At 26.7% G+C, this 24,819-nt stretch overlaps 1 protein-coding gene and 1 long non-coding RNA gene across 2 annotated transcripts; one reads left to right on the forward strand and one right to left on the reverse strand.

Annotated features, from left to right (window-relative positions):
• Positions 1 to 386: 386 nt before the first annotated feature.
• LOC135929353 (sodium/potassium-transporting ATPase subunit alpha-2-like) lies at positions 387 to 19,223 on the reverse strand. The gene is made up of 21 exons (XM_065465892.1): positions 19,004 to 19,223; positions 17,311 to 17,370; positions 15,221 to 15,424; positions 14,814 to 14,927; positions 14,341 to 14,475; positions 13,996 to 14,113; positions 13,084 to 13,352; positions 11,842 to 12,040; positions 8,780 to 8,891; positions 8,462 to 8,594; positions 8,069 to 8,178; positions 6,816 to 7,068; positions 6,112 to 6,248; positions 5,629 to 5,846; positions 4,836 to 4,937; positions 4,588 to 4,742; positions 4,192 to 4,286; positions 3,928 to 4,102; positions 3,525 to 3,655; positions 3,270 to 3,371; positions 387 to 604 (listed from the first exon to the last, which is right to left on the reverse strand). The coding sequence occupies exons 1-21, from the start codon at positions 19,136 to 19,138 to the stop codon at positions 484 to 486; spliced, it is 3,078 nt and encodes a 1,025-aa protein (XP_065321964.1). The 5' UTR covers positions 19,139 to 19,223; the 3' UTR covers positions 387 to 483.
• Positions 11,791 to 15,852, forward strand: LOC135929354 (uncharacterized). The gene is made up of 3 exons (XR_010572568.1): positions 11,791 to 12,023; positions 13,060 to 13,357; positions 15,700 to 15,852. It is a non-coding gene; the product is annotated as an uncharacterized LOC135929354 (long non-coding RNA).
• Positions 19,224 to 24,819: the final 5,596 nt, after the last annotated feature.

The following is a 24,819-nucleotide window of genomic DNA, read 5'->3' on the forward strand; positions in this document are numbered from 1 at the left end:
AGCTAACCGAACGCTGTTCAAGAGTTATGAGGCTGTATTCTTAACCTCGCAGTTATATAAAAACTAACAGACTGGCTGTTTTGCGCTGCAGATTTGAGTATCTATCTTTTAGTTTATTAAATTTCGAATTTATGATAATTGTTCAGAAATTAAATGAATATATTAGTATAATTTTTCCCCTTACTAATGATTATTAGATATAGTGGATGCATTTATATAGGTAAAATATAAGTATTATAGATACAAAATTATGGTTAGGCAAGTTTTTTTAAAAAAAGAGTAAGGTATAAATAAAATCGATTATTTTAAAATATAAATACAATGTAAATCTAATTTAAGTGTACTAATAGGACTATCTTTTTCACCTATTTTCTAGTTATAAGTAAAGAATCTTTTTGAACCAAAAAAAGTTAAATAGCTCAATTAAGATTTGACCTGTACACTATAATCTATAATTTTTTTCACAAGTAATGATATATGTTGTTAGTAATATGTTTCTCTTTCGACCCATCCACCTGGGTGATGTCTGATGATGTATTTTCTTATTTCATCATAAGCGAATATCAATATTGCAAAAGGTGTAGCAGGTAACCACCATAAAAATCTGTAAAATTTTATGATAAAATTGTTTTCAAATTAAACTTTATATACATAGGGAATCGATGTAAGATCTTAAAAAAATAATGCATTTATTTTAAAACCGTTTTTAAAAAATTTGCAAATTTAAAAACAAAATATTCCATATCAGAATTGCGGATATATTTGAAAGGCTCGCGATATAATCATACGTGGGAAATCGTTATCAACATCATTTAAATAAAAGAATATTTAAATTGATGCAATTATTCTTTCAAGATATTCATAAAGGTAAAGCAGAAATGTTTTTTTTTAAAAAACGAGACAATTTATTAGTAAAAACTAGGAATGGAAATTCTCTTAAAAAATCCTAGGGAAAAAGTAATTTAAAAAAATACCAAATTCCGAAAATATAATCCAGGGAAAAGGTAGGCTTGATTTGAGCTAAAGTTAAATATATAAATTAATAGTTTTGCCAAATAACTAGGTATAGAGTAGAGTATAACTGAGAATTAGAGGTAGACAGATAAGGGCGAGGATTAGTTTTTACAATCATACACCTTTATTTTACTAAAATTGAAGTGTTGTTTAATAAGTGCAACTAAATTTAACTAGTAACTGAATATATTATTTGAATTGAAACTACAAAAATAACTAGTAAATTTTCTAGTTACTTTTTAAAATATGTTAAATATTTTATATATATACTGATCTCACAAATTTGAAATTAATGTTTATTAAATAATATCATAAATTTTTTATAGTTTATGATTATGAATTATTTATGGAGAAAAGGAAACTCCTTTTAGACATCAATTTTGAAAGTAGTTTATTGTAATCAATTTAAATTTATATTAAGTCCAAATTTTTTGAAAAATATATATTATATTCTGATACATTTTTTTTTCAGTGCAAATATTATATTATCTTATATTTTTTCAGTGCACTATTTAATTCTATTTTTATTTAAACTCTTTGATTAAAATTTGTAAATTATAAATAATTTTTAAAATAACTTAGGTAATTCTAGTTACTTTTAAAAATAACTTTTAATATCACTTATAAATTTTTGTAATATTAATTGCCCAAGAATTTAACATTGAAAATTATTGTAGCTTTGTATTGAAAAAATATTTTATTTAAAAAATGGTTTTTTAATTTGTTATTTTTACAGATGTTGGTTTTTAAAAAGGGCTCGATTAAGATTTTAGCCAAAATAATATTATGTAAGCCTCGAGGTTTGACAAATAGATGCTTAAACCTTTCTGCAATCTATGAGCAAATCTTCAGGCTTACATAATATTATTTTGAACAAAATCTTAATCGGACCGTTTTTAAATTCCACCCAAATCGGACAGTTTACCCACACTAATTATTTTAATTTAGAAGGGTTAATATTACTTTGTATTAATTTATGCAATATTTTTATCTAAAAAAAATTTGCATAAATTAGATTAACATCATAGTCATCGCTTCGCTTATTTTTAAATAATTATATACATATATCTATAGAAATGTTCAATCACAATTACTGTTGATTGGTGTACGCCTCGCTTATTTTTAAATAATTATATACATTATATCTAATCTATACAAAACGTCATTCACAATATTACATACTGTTGATTGGTGTAAAAAAAAGAAAAATATCATTATAAAAATTAAACGGTATCTTAGCATTATTAATTTTTTGGTAATATATATTTTTTTATCTTCGAAATTATATATTGGAATTTACTTATTCTTTGTTTTTGATGAAAATAATTTCTCATTCCTATCAAATTTTTACTAATAAAAATATTTGAAAAAAAATTATAATTGAGTGACAGTTATATAAGATTGCCATAATTCTATCTAAGAGTAAGTTTGAAATCTTTTAGAGTAAGAAGTTAAATTAATTATATCTAAGTGTAAGTTTGAGTTCTGCTAAAAACATCTTTTAGTTTATAAGAAGAGGAAGAAATATGACAAATGGTTTTTATATTTTATTTTGTTTGGCAAGGGAAATTTTTGTTGCCGGGACATACATTACCCTGCTCATATGATTGACCGAAGATATTGCGAATTTAGTTTTAAAAACAATGAAGTTGTTGATAAAAGATTAGATGTTATAAACCGGCTCGATTTTAGAGATCTGGAATGGTTTCAAATGAAGATAACAAATATAAATAGTTGAAGTTATATCATAATTGTTTAAATAATATTTTATATATTTTTGATATAGCATGGAAAAAAATCAATACCTGTTAAATAATTTTTTTTAAAAAAATTTCCCTTTGTTTCCCTATTTTCTCATTATTTCCCGTTTTTCCCGAAATTCCTAGGAAAATTTCCATTAATTATACTTTCCCGGGAAATTTACATCCCTAATTATAAGTCTATGAGATCAATATCTTAACTATAACTTCTTAACTAATTTTTTTTTAATTTTAATTATGAACCGTTTTATTTATTTTTAAAAAAAGCCTCATCATTCATTTTATTGAGGTATATTCCCTAATTTTCCAATTTCCTGGGAGATATTTTTACTGAAATAGGTTATACTCTATTTAGAATTTTTTGAAAAAAATCATAATTCATAAACATTCTTAGTTAATTTAAATATAAGATAAGACAAAAAGATTATATTCAAATTATTGATATCATGTTTTTCATTGGCGAATCATTTTTTTATAAAAAAAATGAATCCAAACTTGATAGGATACATCCTTAATCCTCTATTCATTCCAGGTATATAACACAATGCGACGGCTATGGCAGTTTCAAATACGAGGGCAAAATTTAAGACCCAATTTCTATGTTTTTTTTAAATTATTTATTAATATTTAAGATGTCAATTTTTTTAAAAATCTATTCAGATATTAAATTTTGTTTTAATTAGAAATTGTGATTAATTTTCTATAATATATTTATGTTGGACTTTAAATCATTTATTAAAAAAAATTTACGTCATTCCTTGCTTAAAGATAGAATTCTTTCTAGTTTTACAGATGATCAAGTCAGCCCATTGAACTACAACTATAGAAACGAAAAAGGCAGTGTGACAGGTGTACTCCAATATCTTTCTGTCCTCGTATGTCTATAGATTTTTGTTTAGATTTTATATTATATAATAAAAAAGAGTAAAGATTAATATGCTACATATTTTAATTGAAATTGTAAGAAATATGATTTAATTATAATTGACATATTTATTCTCTACTTCATTTTTTTAAATACAGTTTGCAATTTGATAAAGAAGAACATTTCAAATAAAAATTTAGTATGAAGGTATAATATATAAAAGGTAAATTTCTATATCTAGACTCATTTGAATTCTCAGTTATTCCCTGCAAAAGTTATATATATAACCCATTCTTGCCCGTAAGAGTCTCGCAAATCATTAACGTTTTCAGAATCCCAACCCATCCTAAGTCCTATTAAACTCCTGGGTAAAAATCCGTTTTCGGCCATTATAATGATATAGACAAAAAAGCCTGCTGCAGCCTGGACCATGCCTATTTGTCCATATGACAAACTTATCAATCTAGATATAATAATATATGGGGTGAATATAAAACATATAACCATATACATATGGAGTTATTTAGAATTAAATTATAGGGTATGAATAACCTATCGTTGACTAATTTATCATATTTCGGGTTTCTAGGTCTCCGTTTCATTATATCGCTTTCGGCTTTTTCGTAAGCCAAAGAAATGGCTGGTACCTAAAATATTGATACGAATGTAGTATATATAAAATAAGCATATTAAAAGTATGTTTTTAGGGAAATAAATATGCTATTTTGGATGGTTTTCGTTTACAGTTTCACATTATATTAATTTATAGCCTAAGAATTTCTAATTAGGCAGTCCGCCATAAATTGGTTTGTATCGGTCCAGATCTACATTTAAAAAAAAAAAATTTCGGGATGAAAGAAAGCAGGTAAAAAAAAATTTAACGAGCAGACTCAAGGTCTACTTTTGGACTCTTTTTAATTCTATAAATTTATTCGAAAGAAAATTTACCATATCGGTTCCTAAATCGATACACAATATAGTTATAGTTCCAAGTGGTAATGGAATGTTAGCCAATATAAAAATCAAAAAAGGCATTAATTCCGGTATGTTACTAGTCAAGGTGTAAGCAATTGACTTCTTTAAATTGTCAAATATCAAACGACCTAATAATATTATACAAATAATATATAAAAATTTTAATTAATTTTAATTTTTTTTAAAAAATCAATACGATTAAATTTAAAATAACTTAAAACCTTCTTCAACTCCAGTTACTATAGAGGCAAAATTATCGTCTAATAATATCATATCGGCTGCTTGTTTACTAACATCACTTCCAGAAATACCCATAGCTACGCCTGATATTAAGTTTTTTTTAAATAAATTAACTTTTATTATAAAAAGGAGATTTCTTTTGTATATTATTTTAATTTTAATAAAATTTGGTTTTAACTTTTGACTAAATTGTTATATAGTGACCGATACCATATATCATTGCCTTGCTTAAATCTCGATAATATAATATTAACCAGCACTTTGCATAATGAGACAATATCTAATATCTTATTAGATTGCCAGAAATTTATATGGAATAATCCGGTATAAATTAAATTTTTTTGCATTTAAAAAACGGCTAAATATATAATTTAAAGCTGGAAAATGATAAAATAATCTGTGAGCGCGTTTTAAAATTTGAAGATCGAAATTCACCGATAATATATTCCATCCAGTATGTGTAAAATACTTATCCTATAAATTTCAGACTATTTGGTAATAAACTTTTGAGTTTATTTTTTCAATTTTTATATTTACAAAAATTTCACGGTTGTATTGCCTGATTAACTATATTACCTTCTTGATACAAAATAATATATTGTAATTTTAAATTATTTCAAAATGTTTATAAAATTTCTCTTTTGAATCACTTATCTTGCCCTTACTCTCTTGATTTTATTTTTCACTTTTCATTTTGTACATTTCTCGATCCTACCTTTAGAAGTCTTTCTCGTTATATGTGTGATTAATAAAACTAGCTCATTTTAAATAAACCGATATCTGCCTGTTTAAGAGCCGGAGAATCATTAACTCCGTCTCCCGTAACTGCTACTATAGCGCCTTGCCTTTGAAAGCCCTCGACTATTATAAGTTTTTGTTGAGGGGATGTCCGAGCGAATACTATTTCAGGATGGTCCCTCAAAACTGCGTCTAGTTTTTCTGAAGACATCTCCTTGAGTTCTGCTCCATGGATTACGCAGGCCTTAGCATCTCTTCATGGAAGAGAGGTGGTTTTTAGTGTATATTAGGTTAGATATTAATGTAACTTGTCTAATTTAGACTTTTAATAAATCTGCTCACTTGAATTTAAATTAATATTTTTGATAAAATGAGTTCCTATTAAATATTATAGGAATTGTTATAGAAACATCTGCCAAAAATTTGAACAAAATAGCTCACATATCTCGGAAAATAAACTATAATATTAAAATAAATTTTATATGATAGTATATATATGATGACAAGATGTGTTATCACCTGGGATTAACCGCTTTTATTGGAATATTCAATCTGGTGGATATATCTTCAACCGTCTCGCTATTTTCGGAAATGATACCCACACACTTTGCTATAGCTTTTGCTGTTATAGGATGGTCACCGGTAACCATAACAACCTTATAGCCATCCGAAATAAATATAATTCATTATAAAATTCAAAAATCTTTGATATTTGGTATACGCTCTACATTAGGAGAAGTCAGGGAAAAATTTTCCTCCTTCTTCTAGAGAATTTCCAGCAAAATATTTAAGTAAAAAATTACCTCTACTCTCCCTTTAAATGAATACACAATTAAAAAAGAATACCAGACCGAACTAAAAATGAAGGGCCTAAATCTCTAAATTAATTTATCCTAATAATATTCTCCCCCTTTGAAAAATTCGGGCTATGCCTATGGTTTATTTCATAAACTAAACGATATAAAGGTATTTAAAGTTAAGTGGGTATATTATTATCCAAGAAAAATTAAACCCTTCTAATTTCAAGTTTAAAAATAAGCCTGTAGATACTTTTGATAAACTAAAAAATATTGCCAAACTCTTTCTATTCCTAAAATTAACAGTAAAATGTACTAGCACATTAAAAACTTCTAGGGCCTATAAAATTTAAAAATTATAAAAAATGTTTGGACGGGGGGGGGGGGGGGAATTTATCTGAACTTTAAAATAATGCGAATCTAAACCTTGATGCCAGCACTCCGACATTTAGCAACTGCATCTGGAACTGCTGCTCTAGGTGGATCTATCATTGCTATGAGACCTACAAACCTTAGATTGTCTAGAGGGAAATTAACTTCCTCCGAATCGAATTTAAAATCTCTTGGAAATGCGTCAGCCGGAAGAAAATGATCGCAAAATCCCAAAACCCTCTCTCCCAGCCCACCCAGTTCCAAGTAAGCTTGGTTAAATGCCTCTTTTTCGGTCTCGTCTATTGGTCTATACAAACAATAAATTATTGTAAAAAAAATTTTATAACACCATTTAGTAAAATATTTAAGATTGCGATGTGAAGTAGAGCACTGCTAGTCGGTCAGAATTTTGCCTAGATAGAAGCCACTCCCAGTTCAAATATTTTATAAATTTTTAAGTCCGAACCCTAAATTTATATTTATTTATAGCGTGGTGTCTCTTTATTCCAGATTCATTTTTATTTTATCATAACAACAGAAGAAACATCATTTTCTGTTTTTTTTTAAATTTTAACGGTCTACGAATTTTTTAAGTCGTCTAAATTTTTAGGTCCCGATCAAGCCTCATCTAATTCGGGCCGATTTGCATTATAAAATGCAATATCGAATAATATTAAATTTTCTGCATAGGAATTATTTTAAAAAATATATTATTTGAAACGAACTAGAGGAATTTTTTTAACAAACTAATACAAATTTTATAACAAACTAAAGATGAAGTGAACAGCCTCAAATTCATAGACATAACGGTTCAGTTGATTATTTCACTCTGCCTCATAAATTCATATGGGTTCTTCTCAATCTCAATATGTTACGGTTTTTTTCATAATTTTTAAAAAATTTTTAATTAATCATAAAATATTTAATTAATTGAGTCAGAAGGCTAAAGATATTTTAAAAACTTAGAAATAAAAACTAAATAAATTACTTTAAAAAACTTAAAAAATAAAAATTAAACAAAAATATTGAAAAAACTTAGTAAAGAACCAAGCAAAAATTATAGAAAATATTAAATTTCTTTATTTTATTATAAAACATAAATAATAAATTCAGTAACATAGCATAACCATATATAAATTATTTAACCGGTTAAAAGGTTATAAGGGTTCGAATACAAAATCGTTTTGTAACGGTTTGGCACTGTTAGAAAAATACGGTTTATTTCGGTTTTGCGATTTGGTTCGATGCCCTGTGTGAGGTAAAGCTGTTACATTCTTATAAAACTAAATGAACATATAAATAAAGACATTTCTTCTCCATGAATCAAAATGGTGGAACATCGTTCGAATATTCTCTCAGGAGCTCCTTTCATTACAAGCAAGTATCTAGATTCATTTTCGATTTCGTGAATTGATACCTATTACAAATAAAGAAATATAAGACATATGAGTTTCAAGGTGACAGTTTTTTAAATAAAGAAATTATAGGACATAAGAGTTTTCAAGTTATGCATATTTTTTTCTAAACTATTGCTAAAAGGATTAAGAAACTTACTATCTATATATATCCGTGATTAAATGGGTTAATATTTATTTATTATTATAATTCTATAAGAAAATAACTCAATATATTGTGTATATATATATACTTTAATAAAAAAAAATTTATAAGAATGCTATATTCCACACTAATAATTATACTTGGTATTTATTGGTAGAATTAAAAGGAATTTCGATCACTTTCAGATTCTTGGCCCTAGTCAATTCAACATTTCCAAATGACAATTCAACGCATTTTAACAGAGCGGATTCAGAAGCATCACCTATGCACTCCCTCATTATAAAAAAATAACTAACTTAGTTTTCAAATACAAAATTGTAAAATGTTGTTTTGTTTTAATATAAATATTTTATTTTATTTATTATATTTGGGTATAATAATTTAGCCTTTAATATAATGATTCGCTTATTATTATTTTAAATTAAATTTGAAAGAAAAGAAAATTATATTTTAAATACCTAGCTAAAACGGGTATTTCTTCCTGAGCAGGTTTGAAGCTAGCTCTATTGCATAAAGAAGCTATTCTTGATAGAGCTAACCATGTTGGTTGATCTTTGTGTAACGAGGAAGCTAAAAAAAATAAGTATAGATATTATTATTGTAGTGGATTAGATAGTAAGTTAGTAAATTCTTTAATTACCATTTTTTAGGTCATTATTTTTTTTTAAACTTATAATTATTTTTTGTTTTAAAACTTTTTGAATGAATTGAATTAAGATCCACGTTTATTTATTGATAGATAATTATATCACATTTTATATTGATTATAAATTATATTTTATTTTTTATAATAATTTACATTTCATTTTTTAATGATAAATTAAATTGTTATTCCCCTTTCAACAATGACATATAATAATACCTAGACTGACGATTCATTCATTAAAATGCATTTTTAAGCGTCGTTAAAAGCAAATCAGCTGGACCCGCCATTTTGGTAACCTTTATAATAATTATTTTCATGTTAAAAACTAATATTAAATTGATAACTTACTTTCTTATTATCTCGATGAACAGGCAATTCTTTAATAAAGTTTGCATCAGATATAATATAAAATTAGGCTCTCGTTTAAAATTTTAATATTTATTACAGTAACCAAGATGGCGTCTCTAGCTGATTTGTATTGATGTACACTTTTAATGAATGAATCGTCAGTCTAGGTATTATTATATGTCATTGCCTTTCAACAAAAACAATTTCTCTTTATATATCTTTTTTTAAACAATAAAAAAAATAACTAATTGTGTGAAATACAAATTGATATTTAAAAAAAAGTAACGTTAAAAGGATATAATAAAATGTTAATATAAAATTTTCACCGATTAAATTTAAATACAAATTGATATATAAAAAAATAAATCAATTGCCAAAATAAATAATAAAATAACATCGATCAACATATTCAACAGAATCCGAATTATCGGAAATGTATTTTAGCTTGTAACACCTACCTTATAAATTTCGACAATTTTGCATTTAACAATTTAGTAATTTAAAATTATGTAAAAAATCAAAACCTAATATAAATTATATCAAGTTCAAAAGTTCATGGCAAAATTTTCTAAAAACAGGGCAGGTAGTTTTTTTATACATGCTGAAATATGTTTCCTGCAAAATTATATTTCTTAAATCTAAAAAATGATTAAAAGTTAAAAAAAATAACAGTTGATTGAAAAAACCCATTGACGCCTAATTGAACTGAGATACCCTTTTTGTTGGCAATAAATCTGTCAATTCTATACATAATTCAATAAAATTATATAGTTTGAGAAAAATATAAATTATCAATTCTTTCTGTGCAAATTTCATTAAATTTTATAAACAGGGTCTTAAGTACATTCAAAGTTGGACAAACAAAATTCGAACTTTGCCAATATGTAAAAATTTATTCTATAATAAAAAAATGGTTTTAGTAGATATGAATATGACTTGAGTTCAATTTGAATTTTAAAACAAGAAAAACATTATGGAATCAAAACGTTTATGAAAGAATTTCCTAACAGAAACTGATTTATTGCAGTTTTGAATCAATTGATTGCAAAAGTTTATCATGCCGGATCGGCAGAATGATGGTAGACCACGCACAGCTCGTAATATAGAAAATGTTGATTCTGTTGAAACACTCATATTGAGCCAATAAGACCTATCTGATACCCTCAGAAAAATTCGTCGAGCATTCCAAACTGTATTTAGCAAATTTCAGTGCCCCAGATTAGCAAAAAACTGTAGCTGAAATGTAAAAAAGAAAGGCCTAGGATCAAACCGATGCGAATTGTCCCTCTGATAGGCACCAAATAATTTCTACGAATATTCTCCAAGTTAGTTTATTTTATATAGTTTAGAGATGAAAAGTTGTTTACAGTAACTCCATCGGTAAATCTGCAAAAAATGATAGGGTGTACGTTGCCGTTTCAATGAGAAAAAAAACAAGATGCAGCCAATCTTGTTTTGTAAGATTTTTCTAACTCTGTAATGGTTGGCTGCACAGAGCTCTTTTTATCAATCTAGGGGTCAAAATTAATGGTGCATACTATAGTGACGGTTTACTAGGTAATTATTGCCTGCTATTAAAGAATCGTTAGGCAGTAAATTTTTATATTCTAGCAGGACAGTGCTCAAGCTCATCGACCCCGAGAAACTGTGAATCTGCTTATAATAGAAGCCCCAAATTTTATTTCACTCACTCTTTGGCCCCCCAATAGCCCTGATCTCAATCTGATTGACTACAAGATATAGAGCGTCCTTCAAGAACCTGTTTCTCAAACTCGCATACTTAACGTTGAACATCCCAAACAACGACTTGTAGAGGAATGAAATCGTTTTGATCGAGGAATTGTTGATCGCTCAATCAATGAATTGCGAGGTCGCCTTAGAGCATTTATTTGAGCTTATGGCGCGCATTTGAAATTAGCTTTGAAATACAATATTTGACTAAAATTAATTTTAAATGTTGTGTTTTCATTTTTTTATAAATTGTAAAGTTAAATAAAATAAAATAAATAAATTTTTACATATTCGAAAGTTAAAATTTTGTTTGTTCAACATTGAATGTGCATAACTTTGAACCCTGTTAATAGAATTTAATCAAATTTACAGAAAACAATGATTGTTTATCTTTCTCTCAAGCTATATAATTTTATTGAATTATATTTAGAATTGACAAATTTATTATTAAATCCAAATGGGCATCACAATTGGAACACCGTATCATTAATATTTGTATAAATATTTTCATATAAATTATAAAAATGCTCAAATGTTCTTGGCAAAATTGTCTGAAAATCATAGATACGCTATTCAAGTTGAAACTTTACCGAATAAATTTTATTTCTAAAATTTAAAAATCGGCCTCAAGAAATGGTTTTAAATTGAGTGATTCCAAATCCCCATGAATTCCATATCCCAATACGATATATATATATATATATATATAATTATAATGGGGTAATGTACAGCCATGAAACAATATATATGAATATACTTTTCCGCGTAAAATATAATAAAAATTAAGATATTTACATGATTGATCTTCCGTGGTGTCGGCTTCCCATATCTTGTTATCGAACCACATATGTGCTACTGTCATCCTATTTTGGGTTAGCGTACCAGTTTTATCTGAACAAATCGTGGAAGTGGAACCTAATGTTTCTACAGCTTCAAGATTTTTAACCAGGCAATTTTTAGAAGCCATTCTTTTCGCGGTAAGTGTTAGACAAACCTGTTTATGTAATTATTCTTTTAGAAGATCTCAAAGTTTTTTTAAAACTTGATATAACTATTCAAATAGTTACCTTGAAATTAAATTATTTATAAGTATGTAAGAGAGCTGTTATTAAAATCAATGTCAATATCTATATTTTTTGTAATAAATAATTTTATCTGCTAATAAGATGGTATGGGTAGTAGCTGACTTCAAATTAAGCTAAGTTATAGCTATGACTTTTTTCGATTGCTATAGCTTAACTTACATTTTCTAGAAGACTATAGTTTAGTTTAGCGTTTTTATGGGTGGGGGGGGGGGGGGGATTGAAGGCAGCACACACAAATTTGCCTACTACCCCTTCCCCTAAACAAATTTCCTAGAAAATGGTTTAAAACTAGCACTCACCTCCCATTATAAAAAATATTTAAGTCTACATAAATGTTTCTAAAATGTAAATGTAACCAAGCTATACCTATTAGCGGGCTCGGACCTAATTCTATTTAAAATAATCGGGTTCGGGCCGGGCCTAATATTTTTAAAAAAATTTTGGGCCGGGTCGGGTCTGACAATGGAAATTTTATTAAATATATCTAAATTTATCAATTTTATATTGTATGTAAAATAAAAAATTTTGATTTAATTTATTGAAACTAAATGCTATATAACATATGTCTTTTATTTAATTTCTATATTTAAATAAATTCGGGCCTGGCCGGGCCGGTTAATTTTTTTAAAATAAATTTCGAGTTCGGGGCGGGCCGGCAAAACTTTTTTAAAAAAAATTTCGGGCCGGGCTTGAAAAATTAGGCCCGATGCAGATCACTAATACCTATATCTTAAATTTGAATTTATAGCTAAGCTAAAAGAAAAATTAAAGGTTGCTACATTTTTATTGTAGCTATGCCCATCCTTTTCTTCCTGTGATAAATTATCGTGAAATGAGAATGCTCATTTATTTCATAAAAAATTTCAAGTATCTCATAATAATATTATACATTACCTGATAAATATAAAATTATATAATATCAAAAAAGATATTATAGATTATTAATGCAAACCGTAACAGTCGCCAGAAGACCCTCCGGTACGTTAGCCACAATGATTCCAATCAGAAAAATAACGGCATCGAGCCAAGTGTAATGTAAAATTAAGGCCATTATAAAGAAAGTGATTCCCAAAAATATTGCCACTGCGGTAATAATATGGATGAAATGGTTGATTTCTTTGTGAATCGGAGTTTCTCCCATGTCGATTCCTGAAGCCAAGTTAGCAATTCGACCCATAACGGTTCGATCACCTGTGCCTATAACTATGCCGGTGGCTGTTCCTTTAGTAAATTTTTTTAATTTTGGGGTAGGTTAAAGGGATAATCAAGTCCTTTAATGAAAGTGTAGAATATCTAATGATGGTTATAAATATCAATGTATAAACCTTATTAAATTTAGGAAATTTTTTCTTTTTTCTCACTTAAGGTAAATTAATATTATATTCCCAATTTATAATTACGCTTTTCTCTAACAGTGTATTATTCTTCAAACTAAAATCTTTGGGTTATTTGCTTCACTCATTCCCTTACTTTGTTAGCCCAATAATGAATTTTCAAATAATATCTTAAAACATGATCTCTATTGTTTTGAATAAATGTAGGAAAAGTTTCCTTAAAAATTTCAGAATATGAATATCTGACGGATTCAATTATGTTAATTTTTTTTCTTCCCTTGAATAATTTCTCATTTTACTATTCCTGTAATTATCTATAATTCTTCTTTTATAAATAAGTATTTTTCACTTGAATATTTATAATTTATTCTGAAGTTGTTTCATTCAAATACAAATCAGTTAATAAAAATATATCGAAAACGAAAAAAATATTTAATTATAGTATTTTTTTTAAAATCATTTTTCGAATAAATAATTTCGCAGTTGGCTTTACAGATTAGGCTGGATTTATTAATAATTAGGTATAAAACCTTCAACGGCGTTAGTTGAAAAAAAGGCCAAATTTCTTGTTTCTAAAGGGTTTTTGTTATTATTTTCGGGACTTCTTGATTGCGGCTCGGATTCGCCAGTTAATGAGGAATTATCAACCTTAAAATTATGAATTATATATTTAAATAATCTTTTTAAGATATGAAAATTAAAGGTTTTACTAATGATATAAATATGACATAAAAGGTGCTCAGAGTAATTATTAATTCGGTTAATAAATACATCAAATTGTCATTGTCATTCTCATATAATATTAAATATTACCCAACAATTACATTAATATAAAATATAATAACATTATTTTTATGAACATTATTTTTATGAACCTTAAACCCGTTAGATTTGATGATCCGAATATCGGCCGGTATTCTATCTCCAAATTTAGTTTCGACAATGTCTCCTAACACAACATCTTCGGCCTTTATATCAATTTTTTTTCCATCCCTAATCACAACTGCTTGCTTAAAAACATAATTTTTAAAAAATTAACTAAAAATGTCATAATATTAGAAAAAAAAGGATTTAAAAATAGACCCGGTTAATATTTTTTTCACAAAGACCCTGCCAAATGCTTTAAAAATAGGGTAAAATGTTATATGAGATAAGAAATTTAACAAATATAATACCTCAACTGCCTAGGTCATAAAGAAAATTACATATTTTTTAAAAAAATAAATGTAAACCTCCGCAAAAATAGAATAATGAAAAAAATCAATATTTTATTATGGCTTTGTGAGATATACTTAAGGCCTAAATTTGAATTGTTGTCATTTAATCAATATTCTAACTTAAAAATTACTTGAGGTATCATTTTCCCGAAAGATTCCATAATCTTAGAACTTTTCGCTTCTTGGTAATACGAAAAGCAACCCGTTATGATAACGACAATCGTTAAAACAACACCCAAGTATAGCTAGCGTGCATAAAAATGACAAACATACATAATAAAAATATTACAATCTTTTAGTAAAAATATCACCCTAATTTTAATAATTGGGTTGTTTTAATAATCAATATATAAATTTTGGACATTCTACATAAAAAAAGCTTATTAAATTTTATCATTAAACTATTAGTAATCGGGTATTTTAGATATAAGACTTCTTTTTAGCCCTTATATTCAAAAAAATTGTATTCGAACCCCAGACAAAATAAAACTATTATCAATTTGCAAGAAATGCCAAATTTTTAAAAAAAGGTGCGTACGTTATCTTTGGAAAAATTCCTATAGGTTGCAGCTTGAATGCCGTAAGCTATGAAACATAAGATAGCACCGCTCCAAAGAAGTATGGAAAATCCCCCAAATAATTGTCGGCAAAATTTGACCCATTCGGGAGTTTTTTGCGGAGGGGTAAGGGCATTGGGCCCATCTCTGGCGTATATTTCAGCGGCTTTCGTGGTTGAATAACCCTAAATATAGCAATCAACGTGTTTTCATGATTAAATTCTTTATAAAAACTTGTGAGTATTATATATTGATGCTTTTAATAATTAGCAACCTTTATCAAATAACAACAGCATTTCATATTTTCGCTATACTCCAACTCCAATTTTACAGTGGCTTTTTTTTTGTTCAGGTGGGAATAAAGTTTAAAATAGTCTTAGAAGGATTGTAAAATTAACTTCTTACATTTGATCTTAAATTAGTATGTATAAAACCTCCTTTTCTATTAATCTCTATGCAGGTGGAATTGGTATACGCTCATCTTCCCTACTCCCGGTCAGCGCCTTCATATCTTTGCGTTTATAATGAGACCCAATTATCAACAATGGTCGACCCTCCTTCAACTCTATGAGACTTACCCCTCTTTGTAACTCCGTTGCATTTCTTAAAGCAATCTGGGTAACATTCCTTACTCTATTTAACTTTCTCTACAAACATAAAATTTCTTGAAGCTATTCCTTCAATATTATCTACAGATCATCATGCCATCGTATTCAGACTTTGATATGGTCATACCTTATCTGCATCATATCAAACTCTTGCTGACTCAACAGCTATCCACTCTCTGCATTGCAAACGACGAAGAAGTAAATTTCTAAGATATATCCAATGCAATGGCACTATATCTCGTGCTATAAAATTTGCTGGAATTTCTTCTATCCTTGAGACGACTGGACTTTTCAACACAAATAGTAAACGTCCAGATGGATCAAATCCTTGAAAGAGAGGTGAGTTTTTAATAAGTATACATAAATCAACTCTACCCTTCAACCTAAATCATGATGCCATCGCCGCCGACGCAGAACAAAGAAAATCTACCAAATATTCTTTTATGTAGCTTTCCAACAATTTACACTAATTAGAGCTATAAATTTAATTTTCTTAAGCATTTAAGCCCTAGCCTTCTACAAAGATCTATGGCATCGTATTACATCTAAGACCAAAATCCAAACGAAGATCTTTACCTTCAACAAAGAGTTGCATTTAATATAATCAGAGCATGTCAGTTTCATATTCTCCGTTGGTGGGTAAAACATTCATTAGTGGAAAGATTCCAATAATCAATTTTACGTCATACCTCCTAATACCTAACAAGAATTATCTTATCATATTATTGTCCTAGGCTTAAGATCCTTCGAAAGATTGAACTCTTAAAATGATGCCTCATATTCCTCCTCGCAAAAATTATTATAACTTCATATTAAAAAAATAAATACTTTAATATTTTAATGTAAGCTTTTTTTCTGTCTATAGAAATTTTTTAATTATATCGCATATTAGTTAATATAGAAAATATATATGACTTATTTTATGACTAAGAATTTATTATAAATAAATTAAAAATTTTGTGTAAAACAATGTATAGTTTCTATTTAGAATAATTTGAAATCGTTACGAGTTATGTTACTTAATGAGGACTCCAAAAAGGCGTATAATTTAAATAAAATTTAGTTGTAAAGTCATCACGGTGATATATAATAATTATTAAATGCAATTTGACTCATTTTATCCCCTTTGATGTTAAATTTTGTGCTCAATAATATCGTGCAAAAGTAGGAGTCAGCTTAATGGCCGGGAAAATTTTTTGGGCTAGCCCACACAACCTAAAAATTATTTTACGGGCGGGGCCGAAAAAAAATTTATGGTCTGGACCAAAAAAAACTTTCTTTCCCACTACTCGGATAAGGCTTTAACTATATTAGAGAAATTTTGCTGTAATTAGATTTATCCCTCAATAAATTTGTTTAAGACAAAAATATTTTAATATACCGAATTTAAATCTTATTTACACTATTTTGTAATAATATACATGATACAAAATATATTTAAAAAGCAATCGTTTAAAACAAACTTTTATCGGATCAACACCGTATCTATCATATAATTCTTGCAGTGGAATGATATGTTCATCCTGTGGGGAAGGGGATAGAAAGAATTAAATATATTATCACATATTATTACTTTATATAAAAATATAAATTATAAACTCTGCATCGAACATGCTTTGAAGGTCTCTAGTTCAATTTCGGGGTTAAATTAAACCAGTTAGAGCAAGAGTTCATAACTCTATTTTTAATGGCTTACATATTCAAATGATTATTTTAAGTTTGTGATTAGATTAATTTAGCATCTTCATTGTTTTTTTATTCGCTTGTTTTTATTATGTAATTTACCTCTTCTACAAATATCGATAATTTAAATATTTTTATATCACATTGTATCGATTTCAAATAATCAGTTCATTTTATATAAGGGGAATAAGATGTATTTATTTTTTACTGTCTAACTATTTGGATTGTTAGTAGAACACAGGTGTTGAGTATAAAATTATTAATATTTGAGAAATTCAGATTTGTTTATTGTAATAAAAAAAATTATTTATATTAATTAAATATTAAAACATGCTAAGACTTTATTTTAGTCATCGTGTCATATGTTAATGTCTTTTTTCAAAAATTTTTGGAATAGTTCCTTTGAGAAATAAACCACAGAATTGGATGTCCTTTAAATAGAGTTTATATTTGAGCTCGTTGAAACAATCAATATATTATATACATGTTGTTTTATATATGTATTGGTTGATCTATATCTTACATCCTATTCTAAGGTCACACACCATTACTTTATAGTAGTTAGGTGGAAAAGAGATCTAATTTTGATTCTTTATTAACCACTGGATCTCCTCAATGACTTTTTGTCATAGCAAAAGACATAATAATGATTGAAATAAGTTATATATATTTATATTTGTGTCCAATGTGAAGAATTATAATTTTTTCCTCCAATATGTTCCTTTGAAAATTAATCGTACAAAATTCAATTTTATTTTTAATTATATTTATTAAATTTTTAATTATTAATTTTCATAAAAATTATCTTGTATGTAAGATACTCTTATTTATCAAAAGATACAAGTGTCTTATATCTTGATTCCTTTTTTACATTTTTATTATGACACTTATATCTATATCTTAGATACAATAATTTTTTCATAAAGAATCTGTATTTTTTAAAAGATCACCCCAACTCTGATTGTAAAAAAAACTAGAATCGAAATTAAATTTTAAAAACAAAATTGAAAAACTAATCCCTCCATACATTTTTACTTTTATTTTTAGTTGAAAAAAATCAAAAACAATTTTTGTCTACAGGAATCAATTAATTTTTCTTAATTCTTTTTGATTACATAAAGTTTGCTGTAAAGAGTTTAACTTAACCAAAACTAACTTCATGAAATTTAAGGATCATCTAAAAAAGTGCGATTTGTATCCTATGTTTTTAGATTTTTTTGTGCGTAAATCAAATATGAAAAGTAATGAGTTTTAGTCAAGTCTCTTATTTTATAGTTTGATAAAATTGTCATAAGACAAAAATATAAAGTATCATTTCTAAATATATGTCGTTGCGACAAAATGTAAAGCGGTTGATTAAATCCACACTTTTTTAATAAAATAGTGGGATTTATTCGTACAAATTTAATAGTTTATTTAATACATAGCTTCTCCTTATAGATTTAATGAAAATAAAATCTAAATCTACCAAACCATGTCTAGCTCCTGTTTAAGATTATCCAGCTTGCTAGTATCCTCATCTTTAGAACCCGACCAGCATTTAAAATGTTTCTTAATCTTTTTGGTAACTTTGATCGAACTGTTTCTTATTTTAGGACCCATCTGCATTACAGTATTTTGGGAATTAGACTTAGGAATAGGTGAATCACTTTTCAAGGCTTGGGTTCTCACGTTTTTGACTTCTTCATTTAAACCCTTGTTGATCACGTCATTTGAACCAGTGTTATTGGAGTTTGTCTTGAGCAAGGCCTTTACGCTATTATTGGTAATACTAGGCATGGTGTTGCTCAGGTTGGTATTTTGTGAGGTGACAGGGATATCCTGGAAACTATCCGTCGTGGTGCTCTGGTTAGAAATAGCATTGTCCGATTTAATCTTTTTATTTAAAACATAAAATTCCCTTTTATTTTTTATATATTGTAATTTTATTTATTATAAATAAATATATATCCAAAAATTTTGAAACAAATAAAAGTAAATAAATATTAGTTAGAATATATTTGGCACTAATGTGTTGTTTTATTTATAAGGGATGGCCTAAAAAATAATTATGTTCATAGGGGTATTTAATTAACTTTTTGAAAACTTGAAATTTCAAATATTACCCATGATAATATTCTTTAATAATAAAAAAAAATATTGAAGGATTATTGAATTCTAATGTTTTGAACCATTATATAATGGAATATGTAATTTATTTGTGGAGGACAGGAACAGTTATCGGTTCAACTTTTTTTAACCCATTCAGTTTGCTATTACTGTTGCCCCCCCCTCCTCCCCGAGACTCAAACAGGAATAGTTGGGAAGACCGGGGGTAAATAAAACAAATTAGACAAATAAAACTTAAACGCAATGACCCCAATTATTCAATTATATAATAATCTAAGTTTTTTTAAATATTTGAATTTTAGTATCACTAAAAAAGTGGATCGCATTGAAACAAGCTAGGGTAAGTTGGAAAACAACCCAGGACACTTTGATGCAAAATTTTTTATTTTTTATTTTTCTATCTCGTCCCGATTTTTCCTAGTACTTGATTATATTAGATATCTGCAAAGCCACACCTGGTAAAAAAATTTTTTAATTAATATAGGCCGGAGTGAGCAAAAAATTATAACGGTCCCGGCCGGGTAATTCATACATAAATAATTTTAGGGCCTGGCCGATCAATTAGATAAAAAAGATTTCGAACCAAGCTTGACAATTTATATATAAAAAATCAGGCAGAGTATCACAAAACTCTTTTAGGCAAACTTTTAATATAGTCTGGGGCATTAAAATTTTGATATATTTTTTTTTATTTCAAATTACTATTGCGATATTGATTTAGTATTTGAAAATAAGTTATTTATGTCATGATCCAATAACAAATACACAGTACTCATATCAAAAACACTGATTTTTAAACGGTTTTGTTGAAATAGATAGCCATAAAGGTAAAATTTTATGTCCTAAAAATTGATCCAAAAAAATTTGGGCGGGACGAACTTTTAGTAAAATATATCAGCCGGGCCTAACTTTTCCTAAATTTAGGGCTGGTAAAAAATTTTTAAAAATTTTAACAGGCCGGTCCGGTCAAAAATTTTAACGAGCCGAACTGGGTTACTTGTGCAAAAATTTTTAAGGGGCAAGCCATGCAGACAGCTTATATATCAGCATATATAAATAACTAAATAATCAATATTTGACATACCAAAGTTTGATCTTATAAAGACTTAATCTAAGAAGAAAAAAGCCTAATTTGATTATATTTGTCTTAAAATTTTATTTTTATTAAAACTAAACTCTGTTCTAAACCCGTTATTGAACTTAAATTTTTTTAAATCTTAACTTAACCCAAATGAATATGAAAACCCGTCCCCTAATTACAATTTATATCAATTATCTATTCATTATATTTTTGATGCTAGTATTTTTCATCATTATTTATTATATAATTGTAATAAAGGTAATTGGAATAAAATCCAACTATCTTAAGACTTAAGGCATAATACAAAGAGAAAAAAATATACTAATTAAATAAAGTACAGTATAAATTTGAGAAATGGCCAAAAAAAAGTATTCTCCTTTTTAAAATGGGCTAAAATCCAAATATTACCATGCTTGAATGAGTTATAAATTATGACAAATTTCGACAAATTCTATAAAAATATTTTAATTTTATTTTAAGCTTTTGAATTTTATTCTGAAAAAAATGTAATCCGAACATGCGAAATTTTTTTACGGTGTCGGGCCCTCTATTCAGAATATTCCCTTATTATTTTCTCTTTTAATAAAAGTATTCGAAAACATTTTTATGTTTTAATTCTATAAAATGTTTTCTTCTTATATTAGTATGTCAAGGTTTATGTTTATACTAAAAAAAGTAGATAATTTTTCAGAATTCATTTCATATAATACTAATCTCATTCTCAATCTCACTGCAAACTATAATTGAATTAAATTCAAGATTAACCCACAATAATAATGGTCATGTTCATTTAAATTATAATAAAATTGAAATGAATATATTTATTCATATTTTATAGAATTAAGAAAAAGAAAAAAACAATGAAACATTTTCACTCTTGTGGATGAAAAAACCATTTTGAGAAAAAAAAAGACGAAAAAAAAATTGTTTATTTTAAAAATATATATAGTACCAATATTTTAATTTTATTGGAAATTTTTCATTATCACAGTTAATAATCTGCATCGGGCCTAATTTTTCAAGCCCGGCCAAGGCCCGAAATTTTTTTTAAAAAGTTTTGCCCGGCTCGAACCCGAAATTTTTTTTGCCGGCCCGACCCGAATTATTTTTGAAAAAATTTACCGTGGCCCGGCCCGAATTTATTATAAATATAGAAATTAATTTTTATAAATAATTAACGATATATGTTATAGAGATCTGCAAAGTTAGGCCCGGCCGTTGCAGATCTCTAATCACAGTCATTTTATAACTCGCTTCATTATGTCAAATTAAGTTTTAACTTTAAGTTAATTTTTTTTTATAAGAAAATTAATTCTATAAAATTTAATTATTAGTTTCAAAATTTCGTTAAAATGATTTTAAGCATGTTTTTTGTTGTCCTTACCTTCTCCCTATTTTTTCACATTTATAAAAAAACAGTCTTTGTTTTTTATGTGCCTTGACTCATTCTTATAAAAATATAATAAAAAATTGAGGAAATATAATTTATTAGGCGATTATTGATCTAATAGAATTTTAAACGATATCGAGTCGATTCAATTTTCTTAAATTCCGAATAGATATTTTTTTTCAGGGGATACGTTAATATATTTATTTTTTTACTTTAGCTCATGAGATATTCTATTTCCAGTCATAACTTAATATCGAGATCCAAACAGGTCCTCTACCCTAATCGAAAGAATTTTTTTGGACTGGACGGAGATATGATTAGTATAAGATTTCAACTTCTTCCTTCCCTCTTTCTTTATTTATTTTTTTTCTTTCTGATTTTTGTATGCTATTTGCATATAATATTATGAGTAAATATTTCATCATTATTCCGATTTTGACTAATCACATTTATTTTCTTTTAAAGTTAACCCTCGAGATAAAGGCAGTGATTATTCGTATCCATAGTTTTTAAAATTTTGTTTTTACCAAAAATTCTTTCTATATTTTGATTTGGGTTTCCCTTTAGCTTAACTTAATTAAAGTTTATATATTTTGGGTTTAAAGTTAATTTTAGTTTTTTCTTCGTTAATTATTGGTAGATTTAGGCATAAGTGTAGTGTATGTTATTCTAAATCTAATTAACCCTTTATCCCTAACAATTACAAAGAATCTATTTGAAGTTAATATTTAATATTTATATAAATATATTAACCAATGTTGTTATTTGATCGTTCAAATACGGTTAAGTCAATTGACCGGTATTGATCGGTTAAATATGGCCAAATTTAGTTAAATGTTTTTAAGTACAATGTTAACTTTATTTTGTATATAATAGTAAAATGAATCTATAATTTTAACTTTATAATATTTTTTAAATTCATTTTCATTCAATAACTTGTTTCGCTCTCCATGGTAGAGTCTTGTTCTGATTTATATTCAATATTATCATTTTCTTTAATATTTTTTTATCTTCATGTGACGAGATCTTCAATCGATTTTTGCTTTAGTAAGAATATTAACCCAAATCGACCAATTTCTTTCTGAAGAAGAAGTAGAAATAGGAATTGTTAGACACTTATATTCATGGACATGTAAGAAAAGCCCATTCCACTACCTCGAGACCGGAATCTGATTGTTTCTTATGGAAGTTAATATCTTCCACATAATTTGCTAAACTTGCCTTTTTTACTTCTGAAATTTATGAAATCACTTGAAATATTTTGATCATCATCACTTTTTAAAATGCCTAATTCTTGTATTATATTATATCACATATTTCATTGAATTCACTATTAGTAAGATGCTCCCCTTGATATTTGGGACCAAAAAATAAGTAGCATTGTAATCACATGTATTTATATGGTTTTTTCTTTTTTCAAGCATATCTTAATTTTTTTTTCAGATTTTTTAGAGTATTTGACCAGATCAAATACTCCTCCAGTCATTTAACCAGTCAATTGACTCCATTTGACCGGTCAATTAACCCACTTGCCAGCCCTGATATTAACTAATTAATAATATACAATGTGAAAGTTCTTTTGCTAAAACCGAAATTACCAATATTATCCCCGAAATATTACATCATTTTATTAATTTACTGAGAAATTAATTTAATTTACAATGAAATTCACGAATTATGAATAATTATTATTATCATAATATCATTATGAATTACTATAAAAAAAATAGCTAAATTGTGAATTAATTATTTTTAAAATATTATTATAATCATTATAATGTTTTAATTAACACTATTATTAGCTTTATCAAATCGTTAATTCAATCTAAATATAACTCCGAGACAAAAAAAATATAATAATTATTATATTTTGAAATAGATATGAAATTTGATCCATTCCGTTAATTTTGATGAGATGAAATAAAAGTCTACCTTATCTTATCAGTTTTCATCATTTAAGCTAATGCAAGAAAAAAAGCTTTAAAATGAGTTTTCTCGATAAAATTTATATTATAATAAATAAACGTAGGAGTAGAATTATTTTTATTTTAAAAAATGTTTTGGGAAAAGTTAAGGCCATAGTTTTATGTTTTTAACATTTTAAATAATTGATTGAGCTCGTTTTTTTAAAATTAGAAATAAGGTCATAATTTGTCATTTTTTAAATGAATATTTTATTTTATAATGTAAATTGTAATATTATATCAACATTTATAAAATCAAAAGAAATATATTATTGATATAATATTGCATAAATTTGAATAATAAAAATTTAATTTAAGGTATTAATATAAAATATGGTTAAGTTATTGTGCAATTTTTCAGGTAAATTTTTTATATATGTATGGGTACCAGATATTAGTAGTTATCGGTGGCAAACAAAGCAGATAAAATTTAATATTAAATTGAAAAAATATAAACTCTTACCGACTCTTCTGACCTAGTCATGAGAATTGTATTGATAAAAATATTTTATCGATGATTTGCATGAATTCAACGTTGACTTATTATTTATATAAATTTTTTAGAAATTTAACAAAAATAAAACTTTATAAAAGCCAAATTTTATTAAAATATTTGCTAAAGGGCTTCAATGATAAATGATTTATATTGATTATTATTTTATTACTTTTTTCAATATGGGTAAAACGTATGAATGGAACAAACAACGTCATTTAAGATGGATATTTGAAGTAAACGCAAACTCAG

Source organism: Gordionus sp. m RMFG-2023, chromosome 5 (assembly GCF_954871325.1).
Source record: "Gordionus sp. m RMFG-2023 chromosome 5, tfGorSpeb1-WG-v2, whole genome shotgun sequence".
Taxonomy (NCBI): Eukaryota; Metazoa; Nematomorpha; class Gordioida; order Chordodea; family Parachordodidae; genus Gordionus; species Gordionus sp. m RMFG-2023.